Source organism: Strigops habroptila, chromosome 8 (assembly GCF_004027225.2).
Source record: "Strigops habroptila isolate Jane chromosome 8, bStrHab1.2.pri, whole genome shotgun sequence".
NCBI classification, from domain to species: Eukaryota; Metazoa; Chordata; class Aves; order Psittaciformes; family Psittacidae; genus Strigops; species Strigops habroptila.
In genome coordinates, this window is record NC_044284.2 from 53,348,969 (window position 1) to 53,376,568 (window position 27,600).

The 27,600-nt window shown below is 46.0% G+C and overlaps 1 protein-coding gene across 2 annotated transcripts; it reads right to left on the reverse strand.

Annotated features, from left to right (window-relative positions):
- Positions 1 to 5,082: 5,082 nt before the first annotated feature.
- DMBX1 (diencephalon/mesencephalon homeobox 1) lies at positions 5,083 to 26,783 on the reverse strand. Of its 2 annotated transcripts, XM_030495183.1 has the most exons (5): positions 26,648 to 26,783; positions 11,567 to 11,732; positions 7,293 to 7,471; positions 5,957 to 6,311; positions 5,083 to 5,483 (listed from the first exon to the last, which is right to left on the reverse strand). In XM_030495183.1, exons 2-5 carry the CDS (start codon positions 11,718 to 11,720, stop codon positions 5,083 to 5,085), a joined length of 1,089 nt encoding a protein of 362 aa, XP_030351043.1. In that variant the 5' UTR covers positions 11,721 to 11,732; positions 26,648 to 26,783. The 2 variants fall into 2 exon arrangements, with proteins under 2 accessions (XP_030351043.1, XP_030351044.1); XM_030495184.1 differs by lacking the exon at positions 26,648 to 26,783 and having other exon boundaries at positions 7,293 to 7,488; positions 11,569 to 11,767.
- Between the last annotated feature and the right edge of the window lie 817 nt (positions 26,784 to 27,600).

The window sequence follows — 27,600 nt, forward strand, 5'->3', positions numbered from 1 at the left end:
ACAGTAGATGCATTATGCTGCTCTAGAACACACCATAAAAAATCAGCAAGGGGCACATGGAAGGGTAAGGAGGGAGGAAAAGAAAAATCAACACAGCTTGTAAAAACCAGCAGGAAAGTTCTGTAATTGACTTTTTTTCCAGCTTAATTGAATTATGTTTCATAGCTACTGTAATTAAACTAATAGAATATGGTGGATTTGAATTTGCATTGCCTTTCTACAGAAGTTTATTTAATCCTTTACGTATGAACTCTTCAGAAGTGTCCTGAAAGTGCTCAAAATCGTCGTGTCAATGGAAGTACTACATGGGGCACACAGGGACAGAAATATCTCCAGTTCTCTCCTCTGTGTCCACCCACTTTGGTGTTTCTTCAGCATCTCTTTGGCTGGCTGCGGTGGCAACAGAAACCTAGAGCTGGTTAGTATCCTTTACATGGTGAAATACCTAAATGAGAAATGAGATGTGGGGGGATTTGCTTAATATCGATGGTTATTTTTGTGTTTGGGAATATTTTTGTGTTTTCTACACATCAAATGATGATTTTTGGTGGATGAAACACAGGCAAAACTTCTCACTCTCATTATTCGCTTATTCACCATCAAAGATATTTCCACTTGCTAGCCAAAAAGTAAAAAAGAATAAAAAAGTGAAAAAAGAGGTTCTCTTTCTGCCTCCCAGTATCATTACTGGATCTTTTAGCACTGGTAGTATTTAGTATTTGTCCTGCACTGTTTAAATACTTCCTTTATTTTATTAATACCTATCAGAATTCTCTTGAAGAGCAGAAGAAATTTAACTGCAAAGTCTTACCCTGAATACTGTGAGCTGTTTTCTCCTGATCCCACAAGGACCATAGCTAAAACCTTCAAAAATTCAGTAAGTGGGGTTTAGAGCCAGAGAGGCAAGGAGAGGCAGTGTAAGCAAAGTGATAGAAAGGAGAAAAGACCTACAGAAGAAATCTCTACATCATAACCTGTTTCAAAATAGGAATTCGTTAGACTGGTTCCACTCTCTTCATCACTGTTTTTAAAGGACTGGGCATATCCTTCTCCCACCATCCATGCCCTGCTCTGTATTTATTTGGCATTCCTTTCATGCATTAAAAAAATCAACTTGATAGTCTGCATTATGAAATGTTGATTCTCTTTTTGTGCTTATCTCCCTGTGGCTGAAACTGTACTGGGCATGCCCTGCCCCAGCACCAGGTTAGCACAGCATTCAGAGAAGACAGACAGCTCTTTTTCCCCCACAATAGTTCATCTATCTGACAAGGTAGGATCTTAGGGTTACACTCCAAGCATTTTATGCCTGTGATGGAAGAAACTGTGATATATCCAACTGTAATGTTTGTTAAAATGCATCAGACCTGCCTGGAGAGTGAGGGGAGAGGAAACTCACTCCATTTTGTTCCTGAGATTCCATCAGCAATCTCACTTTCCTAAATAGCTGGGACTGCTGCAAAGGAAGGGAACAAATAGACCTCACATTGTAAATCAGGGGAGATTTGCAGGAGTGCTTCCCACCTGAAAAAGTGTTTGCATTTGCAAAGTTCAAAGAGGAATGATGCAGTATTGCTTCCTGTGGTCTCTCCGCTACATACACTTGCTTGAATTAGATGGGGAGCTTTTCTGATTATTGGTTTGTTTGGTTTGGTTTGTTTTTTTTTGTCAGAAAAAGCCCAAAAGCCCAGAGCCATTAAAACAGATGTAGGAAAGTGTCAGTTTTGATGGATAATAATTAAAATTTTGCAAGCTGGGATCCTAAATTATTGCTTTTTTGCATTTCTATATCAATTTTGGCTTTACGTGTCAGCTTGCTCCCATCATGGATGTTTTGTTTTGACCATAAGAAGTCAAAACCCAAATTTGGCATAAAATACTTCAGGGACTCACACGTATTTAGGGCAATTTTTGTTTTCTTTTGTTTATTTTTAAAATTTAGGCATTCTCAGCCTACTTCAGAATGGGATAAATAATCTCCATGTAAGAAATATTCACGTGGTCCAGGACCAGCTGCACCTTGGTCAGCTGTGGCACCACACAGAGGCAGATGAAGGTGGCACTGAGCAGATATCCCTAGGGACTGATGAATATCTAGATGTCTTTTGATTCAGTTTGCTCTCTGAGCTGTGCTGACTTTATCCTGATGTGCATTGTTTTAATGGTGTGCCAGATACTCAGTCTGGGAAGTTCCCAGTAACTGCTCCAAGCCTGCTGTGGGAATGTTAGTGATACCACAGAGGATGAAGGGTGCCAGGTACCAGGGTCCATCGAGAGGTGTGAAGATGGTGAATGTTAAAATGAATTTTTGCACTGAGACATGGGGGTGAGTTTCCCTCCATGGTTTGGCAGGGAAGGTCTTATCTCGGGGATCACAGTAAATCTAGTGCTGGATTAAGTGAGCTTATCTCCTGTGCTCCCTGTCCCTGTCTTGCAGAAGCAGAGCATAAATCCACATATTTTGACCTTCCTGTGGTAGGTGCTGTGGTATCCATCATGACTACAGCAAGGCTGCTTCTGCCCTGATCTAAGCTAATTTTGTCCTTTCCAGAGCCATGGTACCCAGCAGAGAAGAGAAGCCTGTCTGACCTGGGACAGTACAAGAGCAACTATGACCCTCTGTTCTCTGCCTGAACCACCAACTGACATGAGTCACAGTTTCATGGGTATCTTTAATTACTTAAAGAAGAGCTGAAATCCAGATCTGGTCTCATTGCCTATTACCACCCCTGTTCATCTTCGTCAGCTCAGTATAGACTGGCACTAGGGAAAAACGTCAGAAGGGGCATTAATTAAATCTGCAGTTGCTCTGCCTTGGCAAAGCAACTCCATGGCCTACAAATGCTCTGAGGCTAGCAGGAGGCAGAAAAAAATAAAGATGAATATAGCTTTTTGAGGAAGGATAAGGAGAAAAATTAAAGCTTTGTTCTAGTGTCCCTGGTTTGAGTGACAGGCTAAAAAATGAAAGCTGGGACTTTCAAAGGATCTTTTTGGAGACAGTAAATGTACTTTGGTGGTTTTAATTTAATCAGACTCCTTTGAAAATGGTGGCCAAAAATCTACTTCCTATGAATACATTTGGTTTTAGCAAAGTAGAGAATTCTGCCATTCACGGGGCCTGATTTGACAAAGTCAGAAAAACTAAATTAGAAAAAAAAAAAAAAAAAAAATAAAAAAAAAAAAAAATCCCAAAACTGCAGTGTTTGGCAGAACAGAAATATTTAAGGAAGTTGCTCCATTTTGGAAGCTGGGGCAGTCGATGAGCTGCCCCCTCCAGAGGTCTGCTCTTACCACAACTTCATGAGGGATAAAACACCATTTCCCATCAAACTTGGCTATTCTTGCATCTCTATTTGCAGGAGTTAGATGCTTTTTCAAGAGGCATTAGTGAAGCTGAAACACTCTTCGCCCCCATGTTTAAAGATGCAATTTGACCCCTGGCTTCTGCCCTGGTATGAAGCAAGGTGGAACAGAAGGGCTGTAGGCTATGGGTCTACACTTCATCAAGGTTAAATCAAGTATGGACCAGCTGATCATCTGCAGTGAATTAGCACAGTTCTGCCCAATGTGTTAGCAGCAAACCCAGATGACACCCTTAGGATTCAAACCTAGCACCTGCCGCAGAGCCAGTCCAGATGTTTGGTCCTAGGCAATATTAGAAATTAGATCTGGTTATCATCCCTTCCTAATGCTCAGGATAACAGCAGTGGGTTCAAAGGATTAATTTGGTCCATTATTCTGCCAGCAATGATGTGATTTGGCAGAAACATTGCTTCTCAACAAGGAAAACCACCCTAGGTTGAATGATGGGTCAGCCAATGAAAGTGTTCACTGAAATAATTTTGAAGATGGCGGGTTTTGGTTACTTGCAAGCCTGTCATTTTTGGCAAGTTCATCTCAGCCTCAGCAAATATAAAGGAAATATAAAGCCCCTGATTATCACCTGCTTTGCCTCCAGCATTTCAGCATTTTTCACTTGTTGCATTTTCACTTGCTAACCAGTTTCTGAAGCTGCAAGGCTTGAGGGTAGAACTTGGTGATCAGAGCTTTTTTCTAGACACAGCTTGCATTAATCAAGTTTTTGTCAAAGAACCATATAATTCATGGTGTATGAACACACCAGGAGTTCATACAAAGTTTTTATTATTCTCTATTGTCAAAGTTAGACCAAAATGCTGTCCAAAAGAAAAAAACCCTCCATAGTTTGTAAATAGAGGAGTTTACACTTCACTGAAGATCAACGAGCAAACAACCTAGATCAAAAACAATCCCGTGAATTTGGCTGTCATTTTTGTCCCCAGCCAGCAGCATTTGGCTAATACTTTGTCCTCTGTCTTTGAACAAGTGCTATTAAAAAAATAAACAAAAAATACTTGCCTTATAGGAAGTGCTTAAACAGAAAATTCACCTTCATATAGTTTCCCGGGTGTTACAAAATTAGGTTTAGCAGAGAAAGAAGCAGAGCAGTGAAGTGCACGATTATTTCTCTTTGTCATAGACACCTTTAGAATGCTGGCCCAAGAAGTGCAATTAGCTACGAGCTGAGGTCGGGAGGATGGCTGATTTGTAACTTGGATACTAGCGACTAAAATTGAGAAGGAAGGGGGAATAAAAGCAAAAGACGTCACAGTTCAGTAACACTGACAGTAACACGCAGGTGATGGGTGCTGTCAACATTATAAACTATGTACAAGACAAAGCAGGACTCTTTCTTTTCCCAAAGAACGTAACAACAACAAAAAAAAGGTGTATATAACACAGTTGGCACATTATCGCGGGGATGAGGAAAGGAGGCTTCTCCTGAAAGTTACAGACTTAACTCATGGCAGTCCAGAGGACAGTTTATCTGTCTAAACATACATCCTCTCCCCCTTCCTCCTTAAATATTTAGTGAAGACCAGGGCAGTAGCAACGCCTGATGCAATCGCGTTGCTAACAGGATGTTAATAAATGCAAAGTTTTCCCTGAAAGGGAGCACCTTACTCCAGGAAGAGATGAGGGTAGGCGGGGGCTCAAGGAATAACATGTCTAGTGCCAACCTCTGGTGCATCTTCTCATGAGCACTGGTAGCTCATCTGGCAGTCAGTTGGGTAGGGTGTCAAGCCCAAGAGATGCTGCATGTTGTTTTGCCCGGAGCCTCAGATTCTCAATACTCGTCGTTTTACTGTTCAGGCTTGGAAGGGAGCTGGAGGCCTGCAGGATGGGTGAGGACCAGACCTGCTGAGCGTGGGAGAGTGACTGGTAATAGGACTGACAGTGCAGGGAGCTCAGCGGGGCCATGTTGACGTTCATGCCCAAGTAGGGCATAGCAGATGGTGTCCCCATTTCGAAGGAGGAGTAATGGACCAAGTTGTTGGTGGCTGCCATGTGCTGGCGGAATTGCTCCTGCAGGCGGAAGAGGCTCAGGGGTGAGGATGAGTAGGAGTGAGTCTGAGCCAAGCTACTGCTGGATGAAGGCGTCACAGTCACGCTGATAGGGGACTCTGTAGCAGGAGACAGAGGGGATGGGGGTTATTTCTACAGCTGGATGCAGGTGCTGATCCACACCCCAGCCAGGCTCAGGCTGCAGCATGGGCTTCTCTTTTGCACCAAGAGGGCAAATGAGAGGGGTTGTGTTAGCTCAGGAGAGCTAAACTTGTGTTTGTTCTATACTTAGTATCTTACATCATGGAAACGGTGCTGAACTCCTTGCTATGGCTTTCCTGCGTTCACTGGGCACTGTTCTCCCCAAGCTCTGACTTGAGCATAAGGTCTTTGCTCTTTATGTGCTGCTGCTAAAATAGACATCATGCCCCTATGTGTGTCCCATTTAGTGCTGAGGACAAGAAGACAAGTCTGGGCAGCCTACATACAAGCACCCACATCATAGGGAATAAGGGACTGTATCCAACCACCAACGTCCCCCTTGGAAACACCAAGTACTTACACCAACCCCCATCAGGATGCTGCTCCTCACCTGCTTTTGGGCTCGCTCTCTTGCAGTTCAAAGTCTTGCTGTCCACACCAGGGCTCTTGTCCACTTTAACCTCATCCAAGGTGCTCTTAAACTCCTCCTCTCTGTCAGTCTGGTCCTCAGGTGCTGACTCACTTGCTGACTGCTCCGACAGGGTTAGGTTGAGGTCCGTGCCTACCTCACTCGGGAGGCTCTGGACCTTCTCAGTGTCCGGGGTGGCGGCCTGGGTCTCCAGCACGGGCAGCTCCATCTTTCCCTCGCTGTGGCTCCCTTCACAGTCCTTCTGCTTCTGCAGCTGCTCCTTCTGCAGGCTACGCTGCTTCTTCCGGAATTTGGCTCTCCGGTTCTTGAACCAAACCTTCAGTGCCACAAACAGCAAGGGGAAAAAGCTGGTGAGAATCCTGCTTAGTGACAGATTCAGCACCATTCAGCCCGGAAGCTTCAGGGTAACCCCAAGTAATGAGGTGCTGCATCTAACCAGAATGTCTCATATCTGAGTTCGATGACCTTACATTGACTTACAGGACAGTGCTCTGTTAGTTTCTAAAACACTCTGGTTATAAATGTACCAAAACTGTGGCAGCAACACTCAAAATAATTCATTACAGGCATAGGCTGCTATCTGGGAACTGAATTTAAGGAGGGAGGAGACAATCCATGTTTTTTTAACCTAAAGCAGTAAATGTGGATTGGAAACAATAAATCTTGTTAGTGTTGTTTGGTTAGTTAGATGAGGAAACAAAAATTTTAAAGCTCAAAATGTCTTTACATTTGTAAAAAAGAACTATTTTTTTTACTACTTATCCACTTCTCACTGAAGAACTTGCTATTAGTCTTTTAAAGCCCAGCAATGCAAGAACCTTCCCACCAGCAGGTTATGAAGCACATTGCACTAGTTGAAACTAAAAAAAAAACCACACAACACAAACCCAAACCTTGGCCTGAGATGTTACAAATATTGACATTGGTGGAAAAGAGCAGCTGGAATTACTTGGGTTTCTGCTCTTCTGAGAAAGCCAGAAAAGCCTCACAAATAAATAAATAAGTAGACTTCTGTTGATGTTTCTAAAATTTCCCCCAAAGAAATGTGAAAGAACAAATGAAAACCAGTGTACACTTCAGACAATCCTAAATCTAAAAAATGTGCGTGTGGATTAAGAATTTCTTTAGCAGATGTATGACTTTGGATGATTTCACCCTCCCCTGCCTCCACCCTCATCTTTGACAACTTCACTGCCCCAAAATCTTTAGTTACACTGGAAGGATCTTGAAAGGCCTTTGGAAACCCCTCTATACTCTTTTAAACATCCCCACTCGCAAACCCACAGAATATCAGTACCTGGACTCTGGCCTCAGGGAGGTTTGTGCACATGGCCAGCCGCTCTCTCATCACCACATCTGGGTAGTGAGTCTTCTGGAAGGTCTTCTCCAGTGCCTCCAGCTGTTGGGCAGTGAAGGCTGTGCGGCTTCGCCTTTGTTTGCGGTGCTGGGATCCATAACGTGCCTCCAAAATGATGTCTTGAAATGTACAGCCGTTGGAAGACAAGAAAAGTGGCCAATTTAATTATTGGAATTTGTATGCTGACAGTTGAATAAAGCACTCGCAGACACCAGACAAACCTATCAAACATTCTTTTCATGGCTCTAGATCTAACGAAACACATACACACATTTTGTTGATTAATTGAGGTGTTGCAGGTGATAAAACCTCTCACTAGCAAGCTTGTTCTGGAGAGGGAACCTCTTTCTATGGCAGCTGTAGAAACTGTTGAGATTCCAATGCTAAATTTGATTGAAATAAACCAATCTGTTCCAACAGCAGCAGGGCAGGACATGCAGATGCCCAGACCTCAATGTGGCATAAATAAGCCTCCTTCATTAAGAAACACAATTAAAAACAAGGTGGGGATATTCACCACTGTAATCAGAAGAAGGGCCCAGCACTATGTCTTGTGTTCTCCTTAAAGCCGAGGGCTGAGATTCTGCAGGCTTCATCACTGCCACGAGGTGCTGATCGGTGGGAAGAGTACATGCAGCTTGAGCACAGCTGCCTCTAGCTCATTTTGTTGGCTGCAGCTGCCTTAAAAGACGTGCATCTTCCCCGAAACCAGGCTGAGTTGGCTCTTCTTTAGCGTCTCGTATGTAGCTCACTGTAGTTATCAAGGCATGATATTGGAGAGATGTTCTGGGTTACCGAGCGCAGACACTCTCCAGCATCTGGGGTGGAAACACTAGCCAGGACCAAGTCCAGCCCCACTGACTGCAAGCCCAGGGCTCATGTGCTGAGCTCTTCTCACTAGAGGAGCCACTCACAAGTCTGACTTTGCAAACTGCGCTTGCAAAATAACAGGCAGAGAAGAAATTCAGACTGGGGAAAATCTGAGGCAAACATTACAGGGCTTATTATTTTACCAGAGGCGTTATTATTGCACAACAGTTAGTGGGAGTAGAAAGATCTCAAATCAATGAAAATAAGTTACTTTATTTAAAATGAAAAAAAAAAAATAAAGAAAAAAGAAACCTTTATTGTGCAAGTTGGGACATGCTGTGCTACAGCATTGGAATGAAATAGTCTGGCAAAAGGTTTGTTCTCAAAGAGGAAATGCAGAAAGAGCAGTATCTGGTATCATTTTTAATTCAGTTAAGAATGTGACTTCCAGTAGAAGGGAGGAATGAACGCACTAGAAAACAAGCTAACAGAGAGGAAAGTCAGCATTATCAGCCTGTGGAGCCAGATGAAGGCTCTTGCTGCTGTTTATTTGTGCTTTTGTCACGAGCACTGTGGTATGAATCTAAACGATAAAACCTTCTGTCAGGCTAGCCCTAGAACCACACAGCCAGGTTCCAAATACGTTGTCTAACGAGCGTAGCAAATCAGCTTTGCACTGCTCAAACATTTCTCTTCCAAACTTCCAGCTGTTTCATTCTAGGTCAGCATTTGCAGCGCCTTTCTGAGCAATTGCCAAAGCCACGTGGTTTTGGCAAGCTGGAAAAGATGTGATCAGGCTAAAGGTCTTTGGCCAAATACAACATAGTGTTGATGGCATACAAGAGACTTTTGTGTTCGAAGTATTGGAGCAACTCAGAGAATTAAAAGGCTGGTAGTAGTAGTTGCCACTTTAGAGGTAAAGAGACCATCCTTGATGCATTCAGACACAGCCACAGTGCAGCCAGGAGAGGAGAAGGGATGTTCCAGCACAAGAAATTGAAGCTACCCCAAAATATTTTACAAAGCTAACATTTGTGTTTCAAGTACAAGACATCAGGAGAAAGGACACTGGTTAAACACCCTACCTGCAGGCTGTAATATTCCCAAATTTCTAGAGCAGAGGTTAGACCTACCAGTTCCCCAGAGGCGGCAGCTCATGCATTAAGTTTGGTCGCTCCAACGAGAGCCAACCAGCAATTATTTTAATGTTTTAACTATGTTTTCAGGCTTTGTGCATGAAGGAGAATATAAATTGCAGGTGAGGCTTTGCAGTTACAATCAGAAACCTCTGTTTTCTGACTTAAGGTCATTTGCTTTTGTGCTGCTTTATTTTGACTGTCCCTGGAAGGCAAATGAGATCTATAACCTGCACTGAAAGATATTCTGAAGTAACAGAATGTGAAGCAACTACAAAGGAACCAGCTCGTAGGTATATAATGCCTACCCTGCCTATGATATAAGCAGAGAAGGGGACTGTGGGATTTAATTTGGAAAGTCTTCCAGGTGGGTTATTAATTTTAAAGATAAGAGGTCAGAAAACCAATTGAATCTCCTGGGCAAGAACACGAGAATAGCTTTTTTATTCTTTTTTTATCTCCCTCTGCTTTACCATAGATTGGGTCAAAGACATTAAGTCCTCCATGCTCTGCTGTAAAAGATACAGGTGATCACAAAAATCTTTCAAGAGATACTCGCATCTTGGAAAGGAGCACCTTGAGACCCAAGGTCTGCAAGGCACATTGCAGAGTTCAGGACCATCTACTCCCATCTGACCATCTACGTGCTGAAAGGATGAGGGAAGGAGGGGATGGATGACCAGGACAAGGAAAGTGCCCGACTGTCATTACTCTGCAGCCCAGCAGTAGCGCCAGGATTAGAGTCCAGGTCTCCTTGATCCCACTTCAGTTCCTTCTTGATGAGGAAAACAACTCCCAGCTCTGCCCAACAGTCCCCCAGAGATCCCACAGGCCACAGTGAGTGGTCTGAGGAGTCATGTTAAGGAGGTCACTGCTAGCAGCTGGATAAGGGACCATTGCTGGCATGAAGCTTTGAGAGCCAGCTGTGGTTCACTGATCCAAAGAGTCTGAGTCCTTCACCATCATGCCTTTGTGGGCTACCCACCTAGGAGGACCATTCTGAAACTTCTGCATCCTTATCCTGGCTTAAGCCCACGTCTCTAATATTTGCCTACTAAAGTTTTCTGTGTAGATGATTATTTTCTACCTACTGGATGAAGGCTGGAAGGAGTCACTCCACTTTTTTTTTTTCCTTTATTATCAGACAATTAGAAAGGTATCTTAAAGCAGATGTGTAATTTTCAGACAGCCAGGGAAAATCATTCATCCTGAGAAGGTCTCTAGAATCACATCTATGGTAACTTTTTGCTTTAGTTTCAGTAAACTAGATTTCAGGTCTGCTCTAACACGCTGCATCAAAGCCACAACCAAAATGGGGATGTCGCAGCTGTTGACCATTTGCGTTGCAGTAGCCTCTGATGATCTCGGCCAGATCTGAGTGCTTTGTGGTAGGCTGAAATCTAGAGCAGATTTATTTGCCCTGCCATACCAAATATTCTCAGGTCTCCACCAATTATTTTTGAACAATAAAATACTATCCGGACTTCGCACTTCTTTATTATGACAGTATTGATGCAGCTCCTGTCCCACTGTCCCAACATCAGCAACACTATATAAATAATTCTCTCTAGCTAAAGTCACATGTGACTTTCTTTGAGCCTAACAAAACTCTTTATGGAAGGCAAAATACAAAAGCAACAGAGAGGGAGCCAGCAGAACCTGCAAGAAAGTGTCACCCATGCTGGAGTCTAGGATTCCCAGGATGAAATAGATCAAGGTGAGACCCAAAAAAGATCCAAATGAAGATCATATTCCAGAGAGGAAGTGTTTAACAAGACAAGAAACTGAAAATAGTTGCAAGAAGGGGCAACATGGAAGAACAAGCTATGGCCTGGGATAGCAGGAGATGGGTGTTAGAGGATGCAAATCCTGGTGCCCTTGATGAGGAAGTCTAATTATTTCACTGCATGCTTATATTCATTGTGCTGTTATTTTCTAACAAGAACATAAAATTTTCTGCTATTTTTTGTTCACCTGTTAAAACACATTTCAGTGTGTTTTTAATTCTCCTTTTTCAATCCCATACAGTGGGGCTGCACCCCTTCTCATCCCTGGGCTCCCCAGCCGTCAGAGGCAGGTCTGCAGTGAGGTGCAGCAGTCCACTGGCAGCCAACACAGGAGCGTACATATCACATGCAGATCTTGGCCACATGGCCAGCACTGAAGTGCTCACCATGCCAGTGGACTGTGCCACACTCCAGGTCCCGAAGAAGAGTTTCACTCAATGCAAGCAACAAGGGAATGGCAAAAGCCATAAGTTGTTCTTACCAGCCAGTCTCTCTGCCAGGGTGAGGGCATGCACCGAGGGCCTGTAGTCAGGGGTGTGCTGGGCTTGCTGAGCTGCCTGCTGGTGGAGGTTGTACATGGCGCTCAGCGAGTTCATGGCGTGGAGGGAGTAACCGTTCACTCCATAGTGCTGCATGGTGACATAAACCTGGAAAACAGCAGCCAGAGGAGAGAAGTGCTTAGGAATGTGCTATTCCAGTGTCCTGGTGTCTAGCAGAGCTTTGGAAATGCTGAGCGCAAACTTCAACTGCTGCATGCAAGGCTCAGTTCCAACCTCACAACTCCAACAGGTTCTGGGACAGGAATCAAAATACCTCCTGTAGACCTAAAGAAGCAGTAGCACCAGCCTGGCTTACAAGCTTAAAGACAAGCATCTGACTATATCCCACTCACGATATGCTGAACAAAAGATGGGAATGGATTTTTTTAGTATACCATAATAAATCATAAATAATTTATTGTATTATTGTGACTTTCAATGAACTGACCTAGCTCCATCCCAGGACTAGCTGGAATTGTCCCTAGCATTGTCTACAATAGGCTGTTCCGTAATCCCTCTGCTGTAATGTCAAATAATCTTTCCTATCTGAACTCATTCATATGTAATTTGTTTTCCATTCATTTTTCTTAAAGTTCTTCATAACGAAACACAAATGGTACAGAAAAAAAAAAACCCACATGTGGTGTAAAAGAAAATAAATCTGTAGCGTAATAGGACCACAAATGTTATGGCTAAAGAGGGAATTAAGGTTTGCAATAAATACTGATGTTTCATAGCTCAATAGCAAGGAAATTATTTCAAAAAACAAATGGCTTTTTTTTTCTAGTGTGGGCTCTGCGTGAAGCTTCAAGCTGTTTTTCCTCACAGACCATCTGTAAAACTGAGCTCATATTGATCTCAAAAGCTGAGTGATGCTTCATAAATCCCTGTTATAAATGAGTGAGGGCCTCCAGGATGCCGTTTCTGTAGCTCGTAAGACATCAGAAAGGAAGTTGTGAAACACATGCCACAAAATATAATTCTTAAAACACCATTTACATCAGCAAGTCATCAACTGGGAAGTCAGTGCAATGAATGGATGAACATGCAGAGGAAGAGGTCCTGCTGCACTAACTTCAGGAAAGCAAATGGGCTATCTAGGCAACCTCTTAGAAAACGCTGATCACTGGAGGGAGGTGGTTCAACTCCGTGAATTTAGGAGAAACCTGATGCATTGAACAGCAGAAATTTGGATGAACAATTATCTGCTGTTTTTTCTGCACTGAGGAATGACTGTCTTTTTTTTTCCTGTGGAGGATTTACTCCACAGAGGACAGACTCTCAGTGAAGAGGGAGGAAGGGAAGCAAACTGGTCCCACTACCCTGCTTGATCTGAATTGCTGCTCTCTCCCAAAACTGCCTTGATGTAGGAAGCACAAACATGGAGTGACCCGGTTTAACATCCAGAGACCAAGCTGTAGTTCCTGGGAAAAGCAGCTGAATTCTGTCTGGTAGGGTTTGGCAATGACCTGGGGCATCTCGTGGCTTCACCCTCGCAAGTGTCTCTCCATTGTGATGCCCAGGAATGCAGGAGGGAAGCCATGCAGCTACAGTTTGGTCACTCTATCAGCTGAGGGATGTTCTTCATTGCTTTGGGATGGGATTCTGTTTTAGACTTCAGGATTCTATGGTTCTGTGATTCTGTGTCATGAGTAACAGTGTTGCCTTTGGGATTGTCTTCTCAAAGAGGCTGCAGTAATTATAGACCAATAATTTGGGAATTTAGCACTCAGCCTCATTCCTGTTTCCTGAAGTCGCTTGTGCTCTGCCACCACATTATTTCAGTGCCAAGAGCGCTGGTAGAAGGCGACAGATCCAGGTGTGGTTACACCATAAAGACCTGATACACACCCCGATGCCATCTTCATCTGCTTTTTGTGTCTCCCTGTTAGCCCACTCTGAATTCACTCCCCAATTCTTTCGTTTTAGGCTCAGAAAGAGATCAATGGCTATCCAGTACCTACATACGATCATAGAACATCTCAAGTTGGAAGGGATCCACATCCCGCCTTGCTCTGCATAATCTCAGCCAAATCCTTATGGCTCATGGAAAACATTACTGGTCACATCATTTACCACCAGATCCTATGTAGAACTATAAGAAAAAAACCTACCTCCTACCTGTCCTATGAACTGACAGTTTTTACGTGAATAGCTGATTGATACATTGAAAAACACATTTAAGGGTGCCCGAGATACATTGTAGCTAGTTCTGGAAAGCAGTGGAAAATCAGATCTGCTTTGTTTTATGGTATCCAGGCAATTACTTTTGAATTCAAAATATTTCATTTCAAAATTTGCCCTAGTTTTTAGAAAAGCAAAGACAACCCCAAACCAAAATAATAACCTTCGTCTATATCCTATTAAGGATTTATTCACTCTAAAAGGAGAGAAAGCCAATACTATTCTAAGCTGAACCACTGTGAAAACAGATATTTTTGGCTCAGATGCTGACCTAAACACAAGAACACCAAGGATCTGCTCTAATCGAGCTTAGGCAAGACCTAAGAGATGCCAAAATTGTCGTTTGGTTCTCTGCTCGGGGTGAGGAGGGAGTTCACATGCCAAGAGATTTTTGGCATTTCAGTTTTCCCCACAGTGAAATTACAACAGGAATGTTGCTTTGCTGCTGGTGACACATGGTAAGGGATTGGAGCGTGTCCCAGTGACACGTGCGATTGATGTGCCACAGAAGACGTCTCCATGATACCTGGGGAAGACCTGCAGGTCTCTGACCCAGAAACTACTGTGGATGGTTCTGGCAGTGTCTGTGGAGCAGCCTTACCCCATCTTTGGCATGGAGCATTTCCAAAGAGCATCATCCCACCCCAACCTTTGGCAGAGCAGTGTTCAGCGCACACCAGGCTGGTTCAGTGGGCAGCAGTGCTCAGCCAGTCCCCGTCATCAGCAAGACCACTGCAGCCAGCTGGAGAGTTGTTTGCTGCTTTGCTTTTGCAGTCCAAGAGCACGACTGGCTTTTCTGGCTAACACAGGCAGCAAAACAGAGGTTTGCAACTTCATGTTTCCTCCTCCCTTCCCATCCCTTAACTAGTGAACCAGCTGGCTGGTTCCACCAGCTTCGGCCAGCAGGGTGGAGGTCGCAAAGCTTATTAAGTTCCTGCATGTTTTGTGGAAACCATTTGACGACACAGAACCTACTAACTGCCCTGGGCTGCTGCCAGACCTCTGTCCTTAATAGACACTGGAGAATCCACACCAGGGATCAGCCTTGCCGGGAGATACATGGGAGGCCAAGTGTCTTTGACTTCCAACTCACAGAAATGCCTGTTTCTTTTCTAATCCCCCTTGCATGACATTGGTTGTGTACCAAGCTGGCACATTAAGGGAAAAATGAAGAGGGAGAGGAGGGGAATTTTCCCACACTATACAGTCTTCTGAGGACACTGCCAATAATGTTGTGTCTGGAGCCCAGTGTTTCCACTGAAACACTTGCTCCAGGAAGATTTCAGTTTATTTGATTGTTATAAGATGCTTTTGTGTGTACATGTGTCTGAGCAAACTCTTCTGGGTGGCCTAGAAGAGAGTGCATCAAATAAAAAATAAAGAAAATAAAAAGCAGAAGACTTACTGGTGGACTCAGGATGAGAGTTGATACCCATCACAGCTTTGGTGATGACTGCCTGGCACGCTGCGGTGCAGACAACAGGCAGAACTTCCTACTCACTTGTGCAGCAAATGTATCATCCCAGATTCAGTATAAAAAATGAGGGAATTTACTGAGCGAGACTGTTCAGCCTAGTAAGCAAAGTTAACTGAGACCGCAAACAGCTCCTGTTTAACCGTCAGCTCTGAGCACACTGCAACCCCAATAAATTAAATATTTAAAAGACATCATGCAGCAATTTTTTTTAATGGAGAAAGCCATTCATCAAGGCACTGCCGTGTTTCACAAGCTGTCGAATAGTGCTTACACTGGTTAAAATAATCTTTATATTTCATTAAGCAACCAAATAAGCTGATCCCTTCCCACTGGCTGTATAGATGGTTTTAATTTTCAAAATCTGCAAATGCATCTTTTATGTCTCTGGGTGGCTGGAGGGCCTCAGGAACAGCCACAGCTGGGAGGAGGATGAGACCAAAGTTTGAGCTTCTGCTTTATGGAAGGGTACAGGCTAGAGCAGCTGGGAGGGTAACGTAGGGTCCATCCTGAAAGAAAGGGCATGCATCACCCTGATTTTCTCCATCACATATCATTGAAGAGTAGGGAGCAGTGGAGAAAGGAGATGGGAGCTGAGAAAAGGTGCAGGAAAACCATAGGTGAGAAGAACATCTCTCTATGGGGTGAGGCTAGCCTGGGTTTGCCCCTACTGAGAGCCAAGGGCTGATCCTGCAGCATTTGCTCAGCACAGGGAGATGGATGCCCCCATGCAGTGCCTGGGGTTGGTACCTCCTGCGGCAGGCAGCTTCTTTCTGCATGGCCCCCCAGGGCCATACAGTGACTCTCTTATCCCTGCATCAAAAGACTTGCTTTCCCAGCTTCCCATGTTTTGCAGCATCAGGCTGTGAGGTCTCTGCACCATGTCCTGTGCTGGACCCTTCCAGGGTTCCCGCTCCTTCTACCTTTGCAATCCTGGCATTACTACATCAGTCCCAAAAACTCTTCTATGGCTTTTACCTTTTACTTAAGTCTTCACCATGGAAGTTGTATGGATTCTGTGCCCATTTTTCTTCCCAAGCCTGCGGGGAAGAGATGAGTCCTGCCAGGATCTGGCCTCACAGAAAGGACCAGGGGTTCCCCTTAGCTTTAACTGCTGGCTACGAGAAACCCAAGTTTCTCCATCATTTGCATTACCTAGAAGCCAGGCAATGTAGGTCCCTGCCCATCACAGGCTAATCCAGAGAGGCCACTCTTTATTCAGCGATTGCCGTTCAATCTGACACAAAACAATTTGCACATTTACCAGCCAGGACTGGGAACCCTTTTATGCCAGAACAGAGCTGCATTGCTCCAGCTGCAATGTGGCTCCCATCCACCCCTTCCCAACACCGGCCTTGAAAAGCTCAGGTTTCCATAAAGTCATATAGCTCAAGAGGAGTGTTGTTTCTTGCATACCTCTTAATGCTGCAGCATATAGGGGAAGTTTGGCCCTGGATTTCAATATTATTAGCTTTGGCTTCTCAACTTTTGTAAAAGGCTTTAAATTTTCCTGTTTAACTGGTAATTAATTTTGTATCCAGGCACATAATTTTGTCCTGAGACAAGATGTGAAGTGGGGGGAATCATGCGTTTCCTCACCAGGTGAAAACTCCTGTTTCTACACTGTGGCTTGTGTATGTGTGGAACTGAAATAGATCTGGGAATAATAAAACGTCTTTTAAAAGTGAGATATTGAAGTTTTCTTGTTACAAAACGTCTCTATTTTCCCTTCTATCAGGGAAAAACAAGAAGACAAAACTACAAAACCCAACCTGGAACTGTATTAACTGCACTCAAGAATTTGAGATCAGGGACATTTTCTGCTCGCTCCTCTCCTCGTTTCACTCCCTTACTCCACCTCTCAAAACATGTTCACTCTGTACCTGGCTTCACCTTCCAGTTACACACAAAACCTCTACCAATAATACAGCATTCACAAAACTCATTCAGAGAGAAACATCTATCACTGCATCCTGCAAACTCATGTGTCACTTGTGCTGGCCACAGAGCTCATGTCAACACTGGAGAGTGTGTCCCCGAGCTGAGATGTCCTGAATAAGGGCGCCCATGACAGCTCCCTGTGCTGATGCTGCTCTGGGGGAAAGGAATTTTAAACCAAGACAGTGGTTTTGCTCAAGTGCATTATACTGGAGTATCACTTTTACCCCAAATCTAAACTGAGTTGAGATGGAGAACTTCTCTTCAATAGCATATTCTGACCGGTAGAAGTAAAATAATGCCCAGGGCAAGACATTTGCCCTTCTCGAACAAACACTGTTGAATGAGATGAGTTTGAGGCTGGATGTAGGACTTGAAGCTTTGCAGGGGCTTTGGCGTTTTCTCTTTTCCCTTTAGTTGGTTCCTCAAAAAACTGAGTGATCCCAAAAAAAGTACTGAGACTGAATTCATTGACCTATACAAGATGCTTAGTTGCCATCATGAAGAATGGGGTAATAAAACCAATGAGTTAAAAAGGCTAAATTTCCTAGAGAAGTCAAGGAGAGGATACCAGGGTCTGCTTTTTAATGGTGGACACTGTGGGGTGTTATGTTATCATCTCACTAAATCTGTCCAGAAATTGGGAGGGTTGGTGACGGAGGGGGGTGTATAATGACTTCTTTATGTGGGAAATAAGTTGTATTAAAAAAAGCTACATCTGGGCTTTGGCAACTCACTGGTAGAGTGAATTTCAGTGCCATAGTTTATTAGTGAGGAAGAGAGAGTCACCAGAGAAGCATTTGAAGTTTGGAAGAGCTCTGCACTGCCTTGAGTGTGTGCCCTAATGCGAGACACAGCTTGAGCATGGGAAAAGCATCAGTTAAAAAAAGATAAATTATTAAAGAAAAGTCTGTTTCTCTTGTCTGGCATTCGGGGTCCTGCAGGTGATAGAAATAAATAGAAGCAGCCCTGTCACGTAAAAAGAAAAGTTGTGGTTCTCCAGCCTGGGTGCTGCTCAGGCGGTACAAATCACTACTTGTGTTTATGCAAAGCACAGGAACCCGTTGTTCGTTACTAATGGGGAATAACAGCAAATGGTTTGTGCTAACAACATCCCCCTTATTACCGCTGGCAATAATCATCATCAAAAATAAAATCACAACAAAATATTTCTCCCCCCGCTCCTGGAGCTGTTCTGCTTTATGATTTTATGCTTTGAGACCTTATTCAGAAACACTTTAAATCAGCAAGATAAATAATGAATCTCTGTCTCTGCTTATCTAACAGCCTAAGAAAATAGGCTCACTCTACATACAGACATCGGTTTTATACGTATTTGGTACTAAATGAATTACATACCTGGGGGTCCTGAATAAATGATCCTTGCAAACATTTTCTTCAATCTTTTTTATATATATATATCTCCCTAAATCTTTTAGATATATAAAGGTCCAAAATCACGCAAAATAATAACCAGCCTGTTATAAATCAATTTTGTTCCTCACGTGAGACTGCTGAATGTCTAAGGAAACAATCTCACTTTTGTAGTGGATGAAATATAAATAATTTGAAATACTGCAATACATCATAGCTTCTCATTCAAACATCAAAGTCCGAGAGCAACATACACCATAAAACGAGGCTTCCAAAGGACTTTTCTTATAACTGAAATAAAGGAATTTGAAAACAGCTCTCAAAAAAAAAAGATTCCCCATTTCTGGTCTTCCAGAAATATTTGTCACCTCTGTAAATCCTGGATTTAAATGCAATTAATTTTTTAGTGTAGAGTGAGATCTTAATTAGATTCGGTCTAGTTGAACAAGTCTCAAGCCACTGAAAGCAAAACCTGACTGATTGCACCAATTCTTGCAGCTCACATTCAGCTACTACTGCTGACCTTGGTATAAGTGAAAAAGATCTTTTTCCTAAAACCAGGAGGTTTGCTAGTGGCTGAAATTTGGAAATACTTCCAGTTAGGGACAGCGCCACAGTTTTTGGGTAGACCTTGCCAAATAATTGCCTCTGTTGAGGCTGTGTTGCTGAAGAGCACAACAATTATATTTGCAATCTCATCTATTTGTAGCAGAAACATAATAGGTTGTGAAAGGGTTTGTGAGTTTTATAAAACAAGCCTTAGAGCATCCTGCTGAGACAAGGAAGTTTTACTGTAGGGCTCTACAAACTCAGACACCAGGTTGAAAGCGGCTTAGATCACAGGCCCTGGCTGACAGAGGTAACCCTCATCAACTGCTGTAATTTTTATTTAAGGCTTTTGTGAAACCAACATTCTCCCCCTCCGCCCTTCAGAGCCCCAGATAGCAGAACCCAGTGATTGATTAGACAGTTCCCGGCAAAAGACTTTCCAGCGCCTCTGTTTGCAGAGGCATTCTTCAAAGGGCAGGCTCGCAAGGTCCAAAATAAGATAAAATAACATAGAGACACCCTCAAAGTCTCTGCTTTTCAGCCAGACATAAGTTTTAAGGCTCGGAGCCCAGCAGTTTGCAGTGTAGAGCCGGGACTGGGATCACTAACCATCACTGTGGTGCTAAATCTCTTGCTTTCCGTAATTTACACATGACAATCAGTGCTTACAGATCAAATCGGTATAAACACACCTCCCTTCTCCCCTTTGGAGCAGTGCTCAGTAAAAGCTCTTGGCATTTATACTGAAGCAGAAACATTTTCCTGGATAAATAAGAAAAGCTTCTAATATGAACATCACTTTGACTCTAGTCTAAAGAACTCATCCTGCTTCCAGCTCAGTAAAGAACTAAAATAATGCCTCTTAGGTTTCTTATGGTTAACAGTGCAATGGAAACCAAACCCTACAGCCCAGACCAACCCTAAGGAGTTTTGAGTACCTACAGCCCAGCTCCACCAGCACTGCTGCCGCATGCTCCACGTTGGTGGAGCAGACCACAGCAGCATCCCACTGCAGGCAGGCTCTCATGTACCTACACTGCCCATCTGTTCCCACATCTTGAGACCTTATGGCATTTCTGCCTCCGCACTGGCCCTGACTTGGGGTAACCTTAAAGCACCGTGCAATCAAACTACTGAATTCACAAACAGCTTTGATTGTTTAAGTTGGGTGTTTATATGGAAGGAAAAAAAAACCCAAACAACAAGTACTTTCCCTCCTCACTCTTTCCAAAAACATGTTTCTGGCTTGTTGTATTTGCACACAGTTTGCCTGGCTCAGCCCTTCCTCTCACTTCTATGAAAATGGCTTTGCTTGAAAAGCATCATTTTATTTGCCTTAACACTGGCAAAGGGAATTTTCCAAGCCAGACAATGGGAGAGGTCCAGACTTCCTAAACTCTGCCCTTCTTCAGGGCTGATGGCAGCATGAGGAGTGGCTCACTGCTTGCTCTCTGCCCCCCAAACAGTTTTGCCTGTGGCATATTTGATCGCAGATCGCTTGCATGAGCAAGCTGACTGATGTGAAGGCAGCTCCTTGGAGCTGCTGGTGGGTGTTCAGGAATCTCCACTCTCTCTGAAAGATGGACCAATATCCTGGAGGATTTTACTCATTGTGGTCTCATTAACAAGACAAGATCTACAGGTCAGTATCAAAATATGGTTTTAAGCCTTTTTAAGACATTTAGTGACCAGGACCCTCTGTCTGTCTTGAGCACCACAACTGCAATGGTGATCTTACAATCTAACTCTGAGCCCTATCACGAGAACTTAGTCACTGAAAGACATTCCCAGTTTCTCTCCTGCTGCTCTCAGGTGCTGCCAGCCTGGTAGCTGGGCTGGCAGAAGAGATCATGTGCTTGATCCCAGCACTTTCCAGTGTGATGCCTCAGCAGAGATGATGGGCTTCAAGTGCAGCAACAGGGATGAGGCATGGAGAGAGGGCAATTTCTCCACCCACCATCACCACTCATCAAGCAAATGTAAGTTGGAGTAATAAGTTCTGGGTGTTAAACTGAGAGAGGTTAGATATGCTCACAAGGAGGAGAGCGCAACATGTCTTTGTGAAACACAGTGATTTGTGCCGCATCATTGGAGTTTAACCCAGTTGGCACAATGTGACTTTCCTAGGTGCTCTTTCAGCTGGTTAGCTGAAAAGTGCAATTTTGCTTGGAGCTGATTTTGGAGAGATCTAAAGAGCAAGCAAATTTTAAAGGAGACAGAAGCTGAGAGCCCGAACCCGAGATGTTTGCAAGTACAGCTGGACCCTAGGTTTGCCCATGCAGATGGTGCTCGTAGCCCTCAAAACTACAGTCACAAAACACATGGTCACAATTGTTTCTGCTCAGACTGAGATCAGGTATACGGCAAAACGACAGAAAGTCCTACATTAGTCAAAAAGAAATAAATGATAAACCCTGAAAGGCAGCTCCAGCAAGCCGTGCAGTTGTTGGGCACTTCTAATAGCTTAGAAGAACTAAACCAGAAATTTAAATTTTCCTTCTTTACAAGTGATAACCCCCAATTTTCTTCCTAATGTTAAAAAGCTATCTGAATTCAGTGGCATTTATGAGGAGGGGCTGGAGCAGGCAGAAGACTTATGCCACTTTAAAAAAAGGCCATGAACTGGAGTTAGCAGGAAAGATGCCGGGGGTTGGGGAGCACAGCAGGTACGTGTAATGCTTCCTTTCCTGTAAGCACTTGGATCCATACACTGAAGCTCAGTTGCCAAGGTAAGCAATACATTTTGGCCACCAGCAGGTGATCTGTGCTTAGAAGAGCTGTGCGCTGTAAAGCAAGCAGAGCAGCTAAACGCGCACTGGGTTTTGCGGAGCGATGTGCAGCCCTTCAGCAAAAGCATATTTCCCCATCTTGGGGTAACACATGCTAAAAGCATGCAGAGCTGCTGCCTGCTCACTCCTCTGGAGCTCAGTATGTTTGGTGTTAAATGGTTGAAGGCACCACTTTTCTGAAGCTCCCTTTGTGGGAGCATTTTCTGCCCTGAGAACTATCAGCTTACCTCCTTATTTAGTTCCCAAGCATCTCACACACACACACTTTAGGTTCTAGCACCTGGACAGTTTTAGAGCAGCATTTCTCAAGTCAGTGTTTGCTCTGGCCATACAAAGGCTGCAGTTGGTCCTAAAAGAGTTGTGCCAGCAACTACCAGGAAGAAATCACATTTGTCTGTGGTCCTCCCACAACTCCTGGCTGTAAACATCCATTTCCCACCCTTTGGAGAACTGCTGGTCTATTGCGGTCCCAGACCTCCCCCAGAGACTCTCTGTCCCAGGAGCTGTATCTGCACTACACCTGCTTTAGAAAACATAAGGACTTTGATCCGAAGCCTGATGAAGTCAAAAGGAAAAAAAAAAAAAAAAATCCATTTCAGTAGCTTTTGGACTGGAACAGACCAGCAGGAAAAGACCTAGGGTTTGGCTAACCTCAGTGCACCAGGAATTAAATATCCAGTGCACCTGGATATTCAGCTGCATTTTGGAATTCTCCACTGTCTTCACAAGCATACTTTGATGGATGTTCCCCTAAAGCAGGTTAGTTGGAAAATCGGAAAATTTGGGCTCTATTGAATGTGTGTTCTTTAGTGTTTTTCCTACTCGTGCGTTTTTGCCAAAAGACGCGAGGTAGCTATAAGCATTTCTGTTCGGACATGAGTGGTGACAATCAGCACTGAACCTTTTGAAAGGAAACTGACATTCACCAATGCCTCAGCAGAAGCATTTCCAACCTGACGAGCTGAATTTTATGATGCCCCTGAAAAAAACAGTGAAAGAAAAACAGGTGTCTTAAAAAACACGGGCTACTTCTAGCTAAAGGGTGTGCCCATCACTTCGCCGCAAAACCAGTAGGTAACCACATCAGAGCTTGGTCCTGCACCCTCTCTACAGCACCTTTGTTTTGGCAGGGCTGGTTCTGATAATGACAGAGGGAAGAGAAACTCCATTCACTCGGGCTTCTTTTCATTCAATTCCCATTCCCCTCTTTCTCTGCAAAGGATAAAGACACTGGGAACAAAACTCACTGCAGTCACTCCCTTTATGACTATATCGTGCAAAACTTGCCTGGCCAGCCTGCCCTTCCCTCTGACCTGCGCGAAGCCCCACTGGCTCTGTTTCTTTGATGCAGGTAGTGACCCCAGCACTAAGGAGAAGAAACATCTGCACCAGCTCTGTGAAACAGAGCTGCGTCTTCTGAGACGGTGGTAATATCATTGCAGGAGCCTGCTGGTACATGTGAGCAAGAGAACATCCCATGTAAACACCAAGATGTCTTTAAATTAGCGGGGAAATCTGGAAAGCCAAACTAAACTGGCTTCCTGTGTACTGACAGTGATTTTGGATGTATTTTTGCGTTGAGTACGTTGGTGTAATTTAATACAACCTCTCATCAGTCACAGGGTAACTCAGAGTTGAAGTCACTCTTACCCTTTCAGGAATTTTCTGCCCTTACGGTTCTTAGTTAGAATGGAAAAACTGAACTTAGAAACACAATCTGAAAGCCAAATGGTTGTAGGTCCAAGTCTCGACAGCTGGGGCTAAGGAGGAACTGGGATTGACTTGCATCGATTTACTCACGGGTGAAAAGTGAGCGTGGAAGGGAAAAACTAAACAGTCAATGTGCCAGTTCTGAGATGTGCTAGAGAAACGCAGAGAGGTGAGAAACTGCAGATTCGCTCTGTGCTCCCCCACTGCACGGGGAGTGTGGACCAGGGAGAGTGTAAAACCTGTCTTCCTCTCCCTAGGACAGGCGGACAGCCTCGTCTGCAGTTGGGCACCCCTTGGGGCTCAGCCTTTGCCCACCATCGAGGACACCAGCACCCACTGGGTACGTGGGACATCCCGGCTGCTCAGGGTCAGCTGTCCACGGCTTAGAAACGCAGAGAGGGGAGGAAAAACAGCAGCACGGGTTGTCTGAGAAGCTGGGAAAGGGGCGTGCTGGAGGTGACCCGGCAGCCCACCTTGCTGAACCCCGGCCAGGCTGGGACGGTCCCCTCCAAGCAAGGCAAGAGCGGGTTTCGCTCCTCATTTTCTTTGTGCAGAGGTGAGAGGAGAGGGAGAGAGTTAAAAAAAAACCCAAACCCTCCAGCCCTGCCTTTAGGGAAGCGGGAGGCTACTTCAGACAAAACTGTTATCCATTAACATCCAATTATCACTTGGTCCAAGCCATTAATTATAAATCAGCCTCCTAATTGGGATAATTAGCTCTCTGCTACTTAATGTAGTATGACTGATGCGTTTGGAAAGAAGGTAATCAGTCCATTTGTTTAGCGTTAGGCGAACAAATCCAACTCTCACGGTTTAATTTCAGCCTTAAGCCCACCCCCTCCGTCCCGGCCCCCCATCAGCAGTAAAAGCTCTTTGCAGCCTCATTAATTGTTTGGGAATCATGGCGGGGCCGGGCACACGCATCTCCGCGGGGTTTTCGGGAGGGCAGCCCCCAGGCCGGGGATGCGACCGGGCCCGCCGCTTCCCGACCCCCCCGGGGGAAATTGCTGGGATTTGGGAAGGGGGGTAATTACAGGGGATGGGTCTGAACCCGAGCGCGACCCACAGGTGCGATCGCTGCGGAGGAATCGAGGGGCTCCGCGCCCCCCATCCCCGCCTAGCTTTTAGAAACCAGTTGGGGGAGAGCGGAAAAACTTTCCTTTCTCCTCTTGAATTCTTTCCTTCCTCTCCTTTCTCCCCCCTTCTCCTGGATGTCTCATTAATGCCGGCTGCTCGGCGCGCCTCTGATAGCTGCGGGACATGATTAGATATTTATTACTGTCATTTACATGGAAAACTTGAGCTAACCAAGTGGAACTGGAGGGGTCCGCCGGAGGGGACGGGATGGGGCGGAGCGGGGTGATTTCTTTTTCTCCCCGGCGTTGGAACCGGAGCCGGGACGCAGCCGGAGCCCGGCCCGCTGGAGCTGAGGGTGCGAGGAGCCTCCTCTGCTCCCACCGGGGACTGAGGGTATGGGCCGAGCCCTCCCCGGGTCCCAGGCTTCTGTGCCGCTTCGGTCCGCCCGCGTTTCGTTTCGAAAGTGATCGGGAAGCGCTCGGTGCGCGCATCCCATCGGGAAACGGGGGATGGTGCCCCTTCCATCCTTCCCGCTGCAGTGCCCCCCGAGGCGACCCTCGGGGCACCAAGGACACGGATCGGGATGCGCTGACCCCCTTTTCCCCCCCTCAAGTCCTCGCCAGGAAGTAAACGAAAAGAGCAACCGGGGAAAGCCGCCGGCCGCGGGGACCGGAGGGCACCGTGCGGGGTATTTCTTGCCCCTTCTCTCCGCAAAAAGGGGCAGCCACGGCAGGTGCCACAGTCAAACCTCATCTCCCTCGAAGGAGAAACTTCCGAGGGCCCTGTTCTGAGCTGGAGGAGCCCGTGCCCCGTCCCTCCCGTTCTCCCCCCATTGCGGGACCCCCGTCCCGGGGAGGTCACCCTTGCCCTCTCCTTGTCCCCTGCAAGAGGGACGGGTCCCCAGGTCCCCCTTGCCCCGAGCAGCGGCACCGAGCGGGGACAAGGAGTTTTTTCCGCTGTCTGTGGGAAGTGCTGGCTGCGGCGGAGCCCCCCCTTCTCTATCTGTTATCCCATGGCCCGAGGGGCGACTCTGGCGGAGATGTATGAGATCTCTAGCGGTAAAAATATGCATGCTGATCCCCATTTGGTTAGCCCTGTAATGGAGGTGTAAATAGGTTTCGACTGCGAAGCCCTTAATTTATCAAGCTAGCCTGACAGCGCAGGTCCGGGATTTATATACCTCTTGAAGAGCGAGAGCAGGGAGGGGGGCGGCACAGATCGGCCCTCACAGCTCCTTGCAGCCGGGTCCCCGTCCGTTTTACCGTCTAACATCGCAAAGGGCTGGTGTAAGAGTGCGTAATTTTTCCCTAGAAAGGTTTCGCAGCGCTGCCGAGTCTCGCCCTCTCTTGCTGTCCCTTCCGCACTCAACTTCGAGCCACATCAGAAAGAAAAAATAACCCCCGAGCCACCCCTAAGCGGGTTCATTGCCAGCCCCCCCCACATCGTTCAGCCCCCCCTTGGGGTTTTTTCTGCCCCCGGCGAGCGCTCACCGGGTTGCGCGGTTTATTAAAACATCATTATGGAAATCGCGGGGGAGAAAGTTGCGCGCTCCCCTGCTTGGGCGCCCGGAGAGATGCTCGTCCCCTACCTTCCCCCGAGCTGGGTTGCACCCGTCTTTTCCCCTGCCTAAATCCACACCGGAGCGTGTGGTTGGGGTTGGGAGTGAGCAAGGCCCTGGGCTGGTAGTTGGGGCTTTACCTTTTTTGTTTTGTGAAAGTATAATGTACTCCAAATAAAGCAAAAATAAAAAGGACAGGAGGGAATGGGACTTGCACGGGAGCCCGCGTTTCCCCTCCTCCGCGGTGAGCGCATCCCTGCCGGCGGTTCCCCCCCTCCCCTCGCAAGCAAGCTCCAAACTCCCCTTATTTCCCCCCTGCATCCCCAACCCGCCGGAGCCGCGCTGCCCGGGGCTGTGGGGGGGTTCTTACCTGGGGCGGTGGCGCAGCCTCTCCGCCCGCCGTGGGAGCGCGGCGCTGCGCCCCGGCCCGCCCTACTCCATCCGCCCGCGCTGCCTGCGCGCTGCCTCCGCGCCCGGCGGAGCTGCCATCTACCGGGAGGCAGCATTGAAGAAGGATTTTTAAAAGGAGCTTCATAGCGACCCGGGAGCTACCCAGCAAGATTTTCAATGGTCCTCCACCCTGTCAATCAAAACCGGGGCTGCTGCTACACCCCCCCCCACCACCCCTCCACCCCCAACACTTCTTACCAGTCATTTACTCCAAGATGAGGTGTAAACGCCTGATTAAATCCCTGGGAGCGGATGGGATGCTGGTGGAAGGAGGAGGGCTAGACCCCAGGCTGGAGGGGGTGTGATGGGGTCTGTAGGGCATAGAGGAGGGAAACCATGTCCTCCTCACATATTCCCCCTGCTCAGCACCACGCCGGAGCAGTCCCTGAGGTTCCCCTCCCCCCCACGGCCCCGGAGCGGTGGGGCTGCTGGGGATAATCTCCAGCGTTAACTACAGACCCGCCGTGGCCCCCACTCTCCTCCGAGCACCCTCGCTGCCCAGCCAAGCCTGCTGCACCCCTCGGCTGCCCTTTTAAACGGGGAGAAGTGGAGGGGACACGGTACAGAGAGATAAAATTAGGAATAGTGGCGGACCCGCATCCCGCCCCGTCGGGACCGCCTCGCTCGGACGGCTCTGCCAGCGCGGGGGGACGGGGCAGGGTGAGCGCAGGCAAGGAGAGGAGGCCGAGGGCTTCGGCAGAGAAAGAACGACCACTTAACGCATCCCCCCGCTTTTGTAGTATGTTTTTATACTCTCCCCCGAATTATTTTTCCTTTTTTCGGATGTAAAAGAGAAAAACCAGCTTTTCCTTTTATTTATTTCCCTCTGCGGGATTTTCGCAGGTACCTTCCCGGCGGGCGGTCGGACTGGTT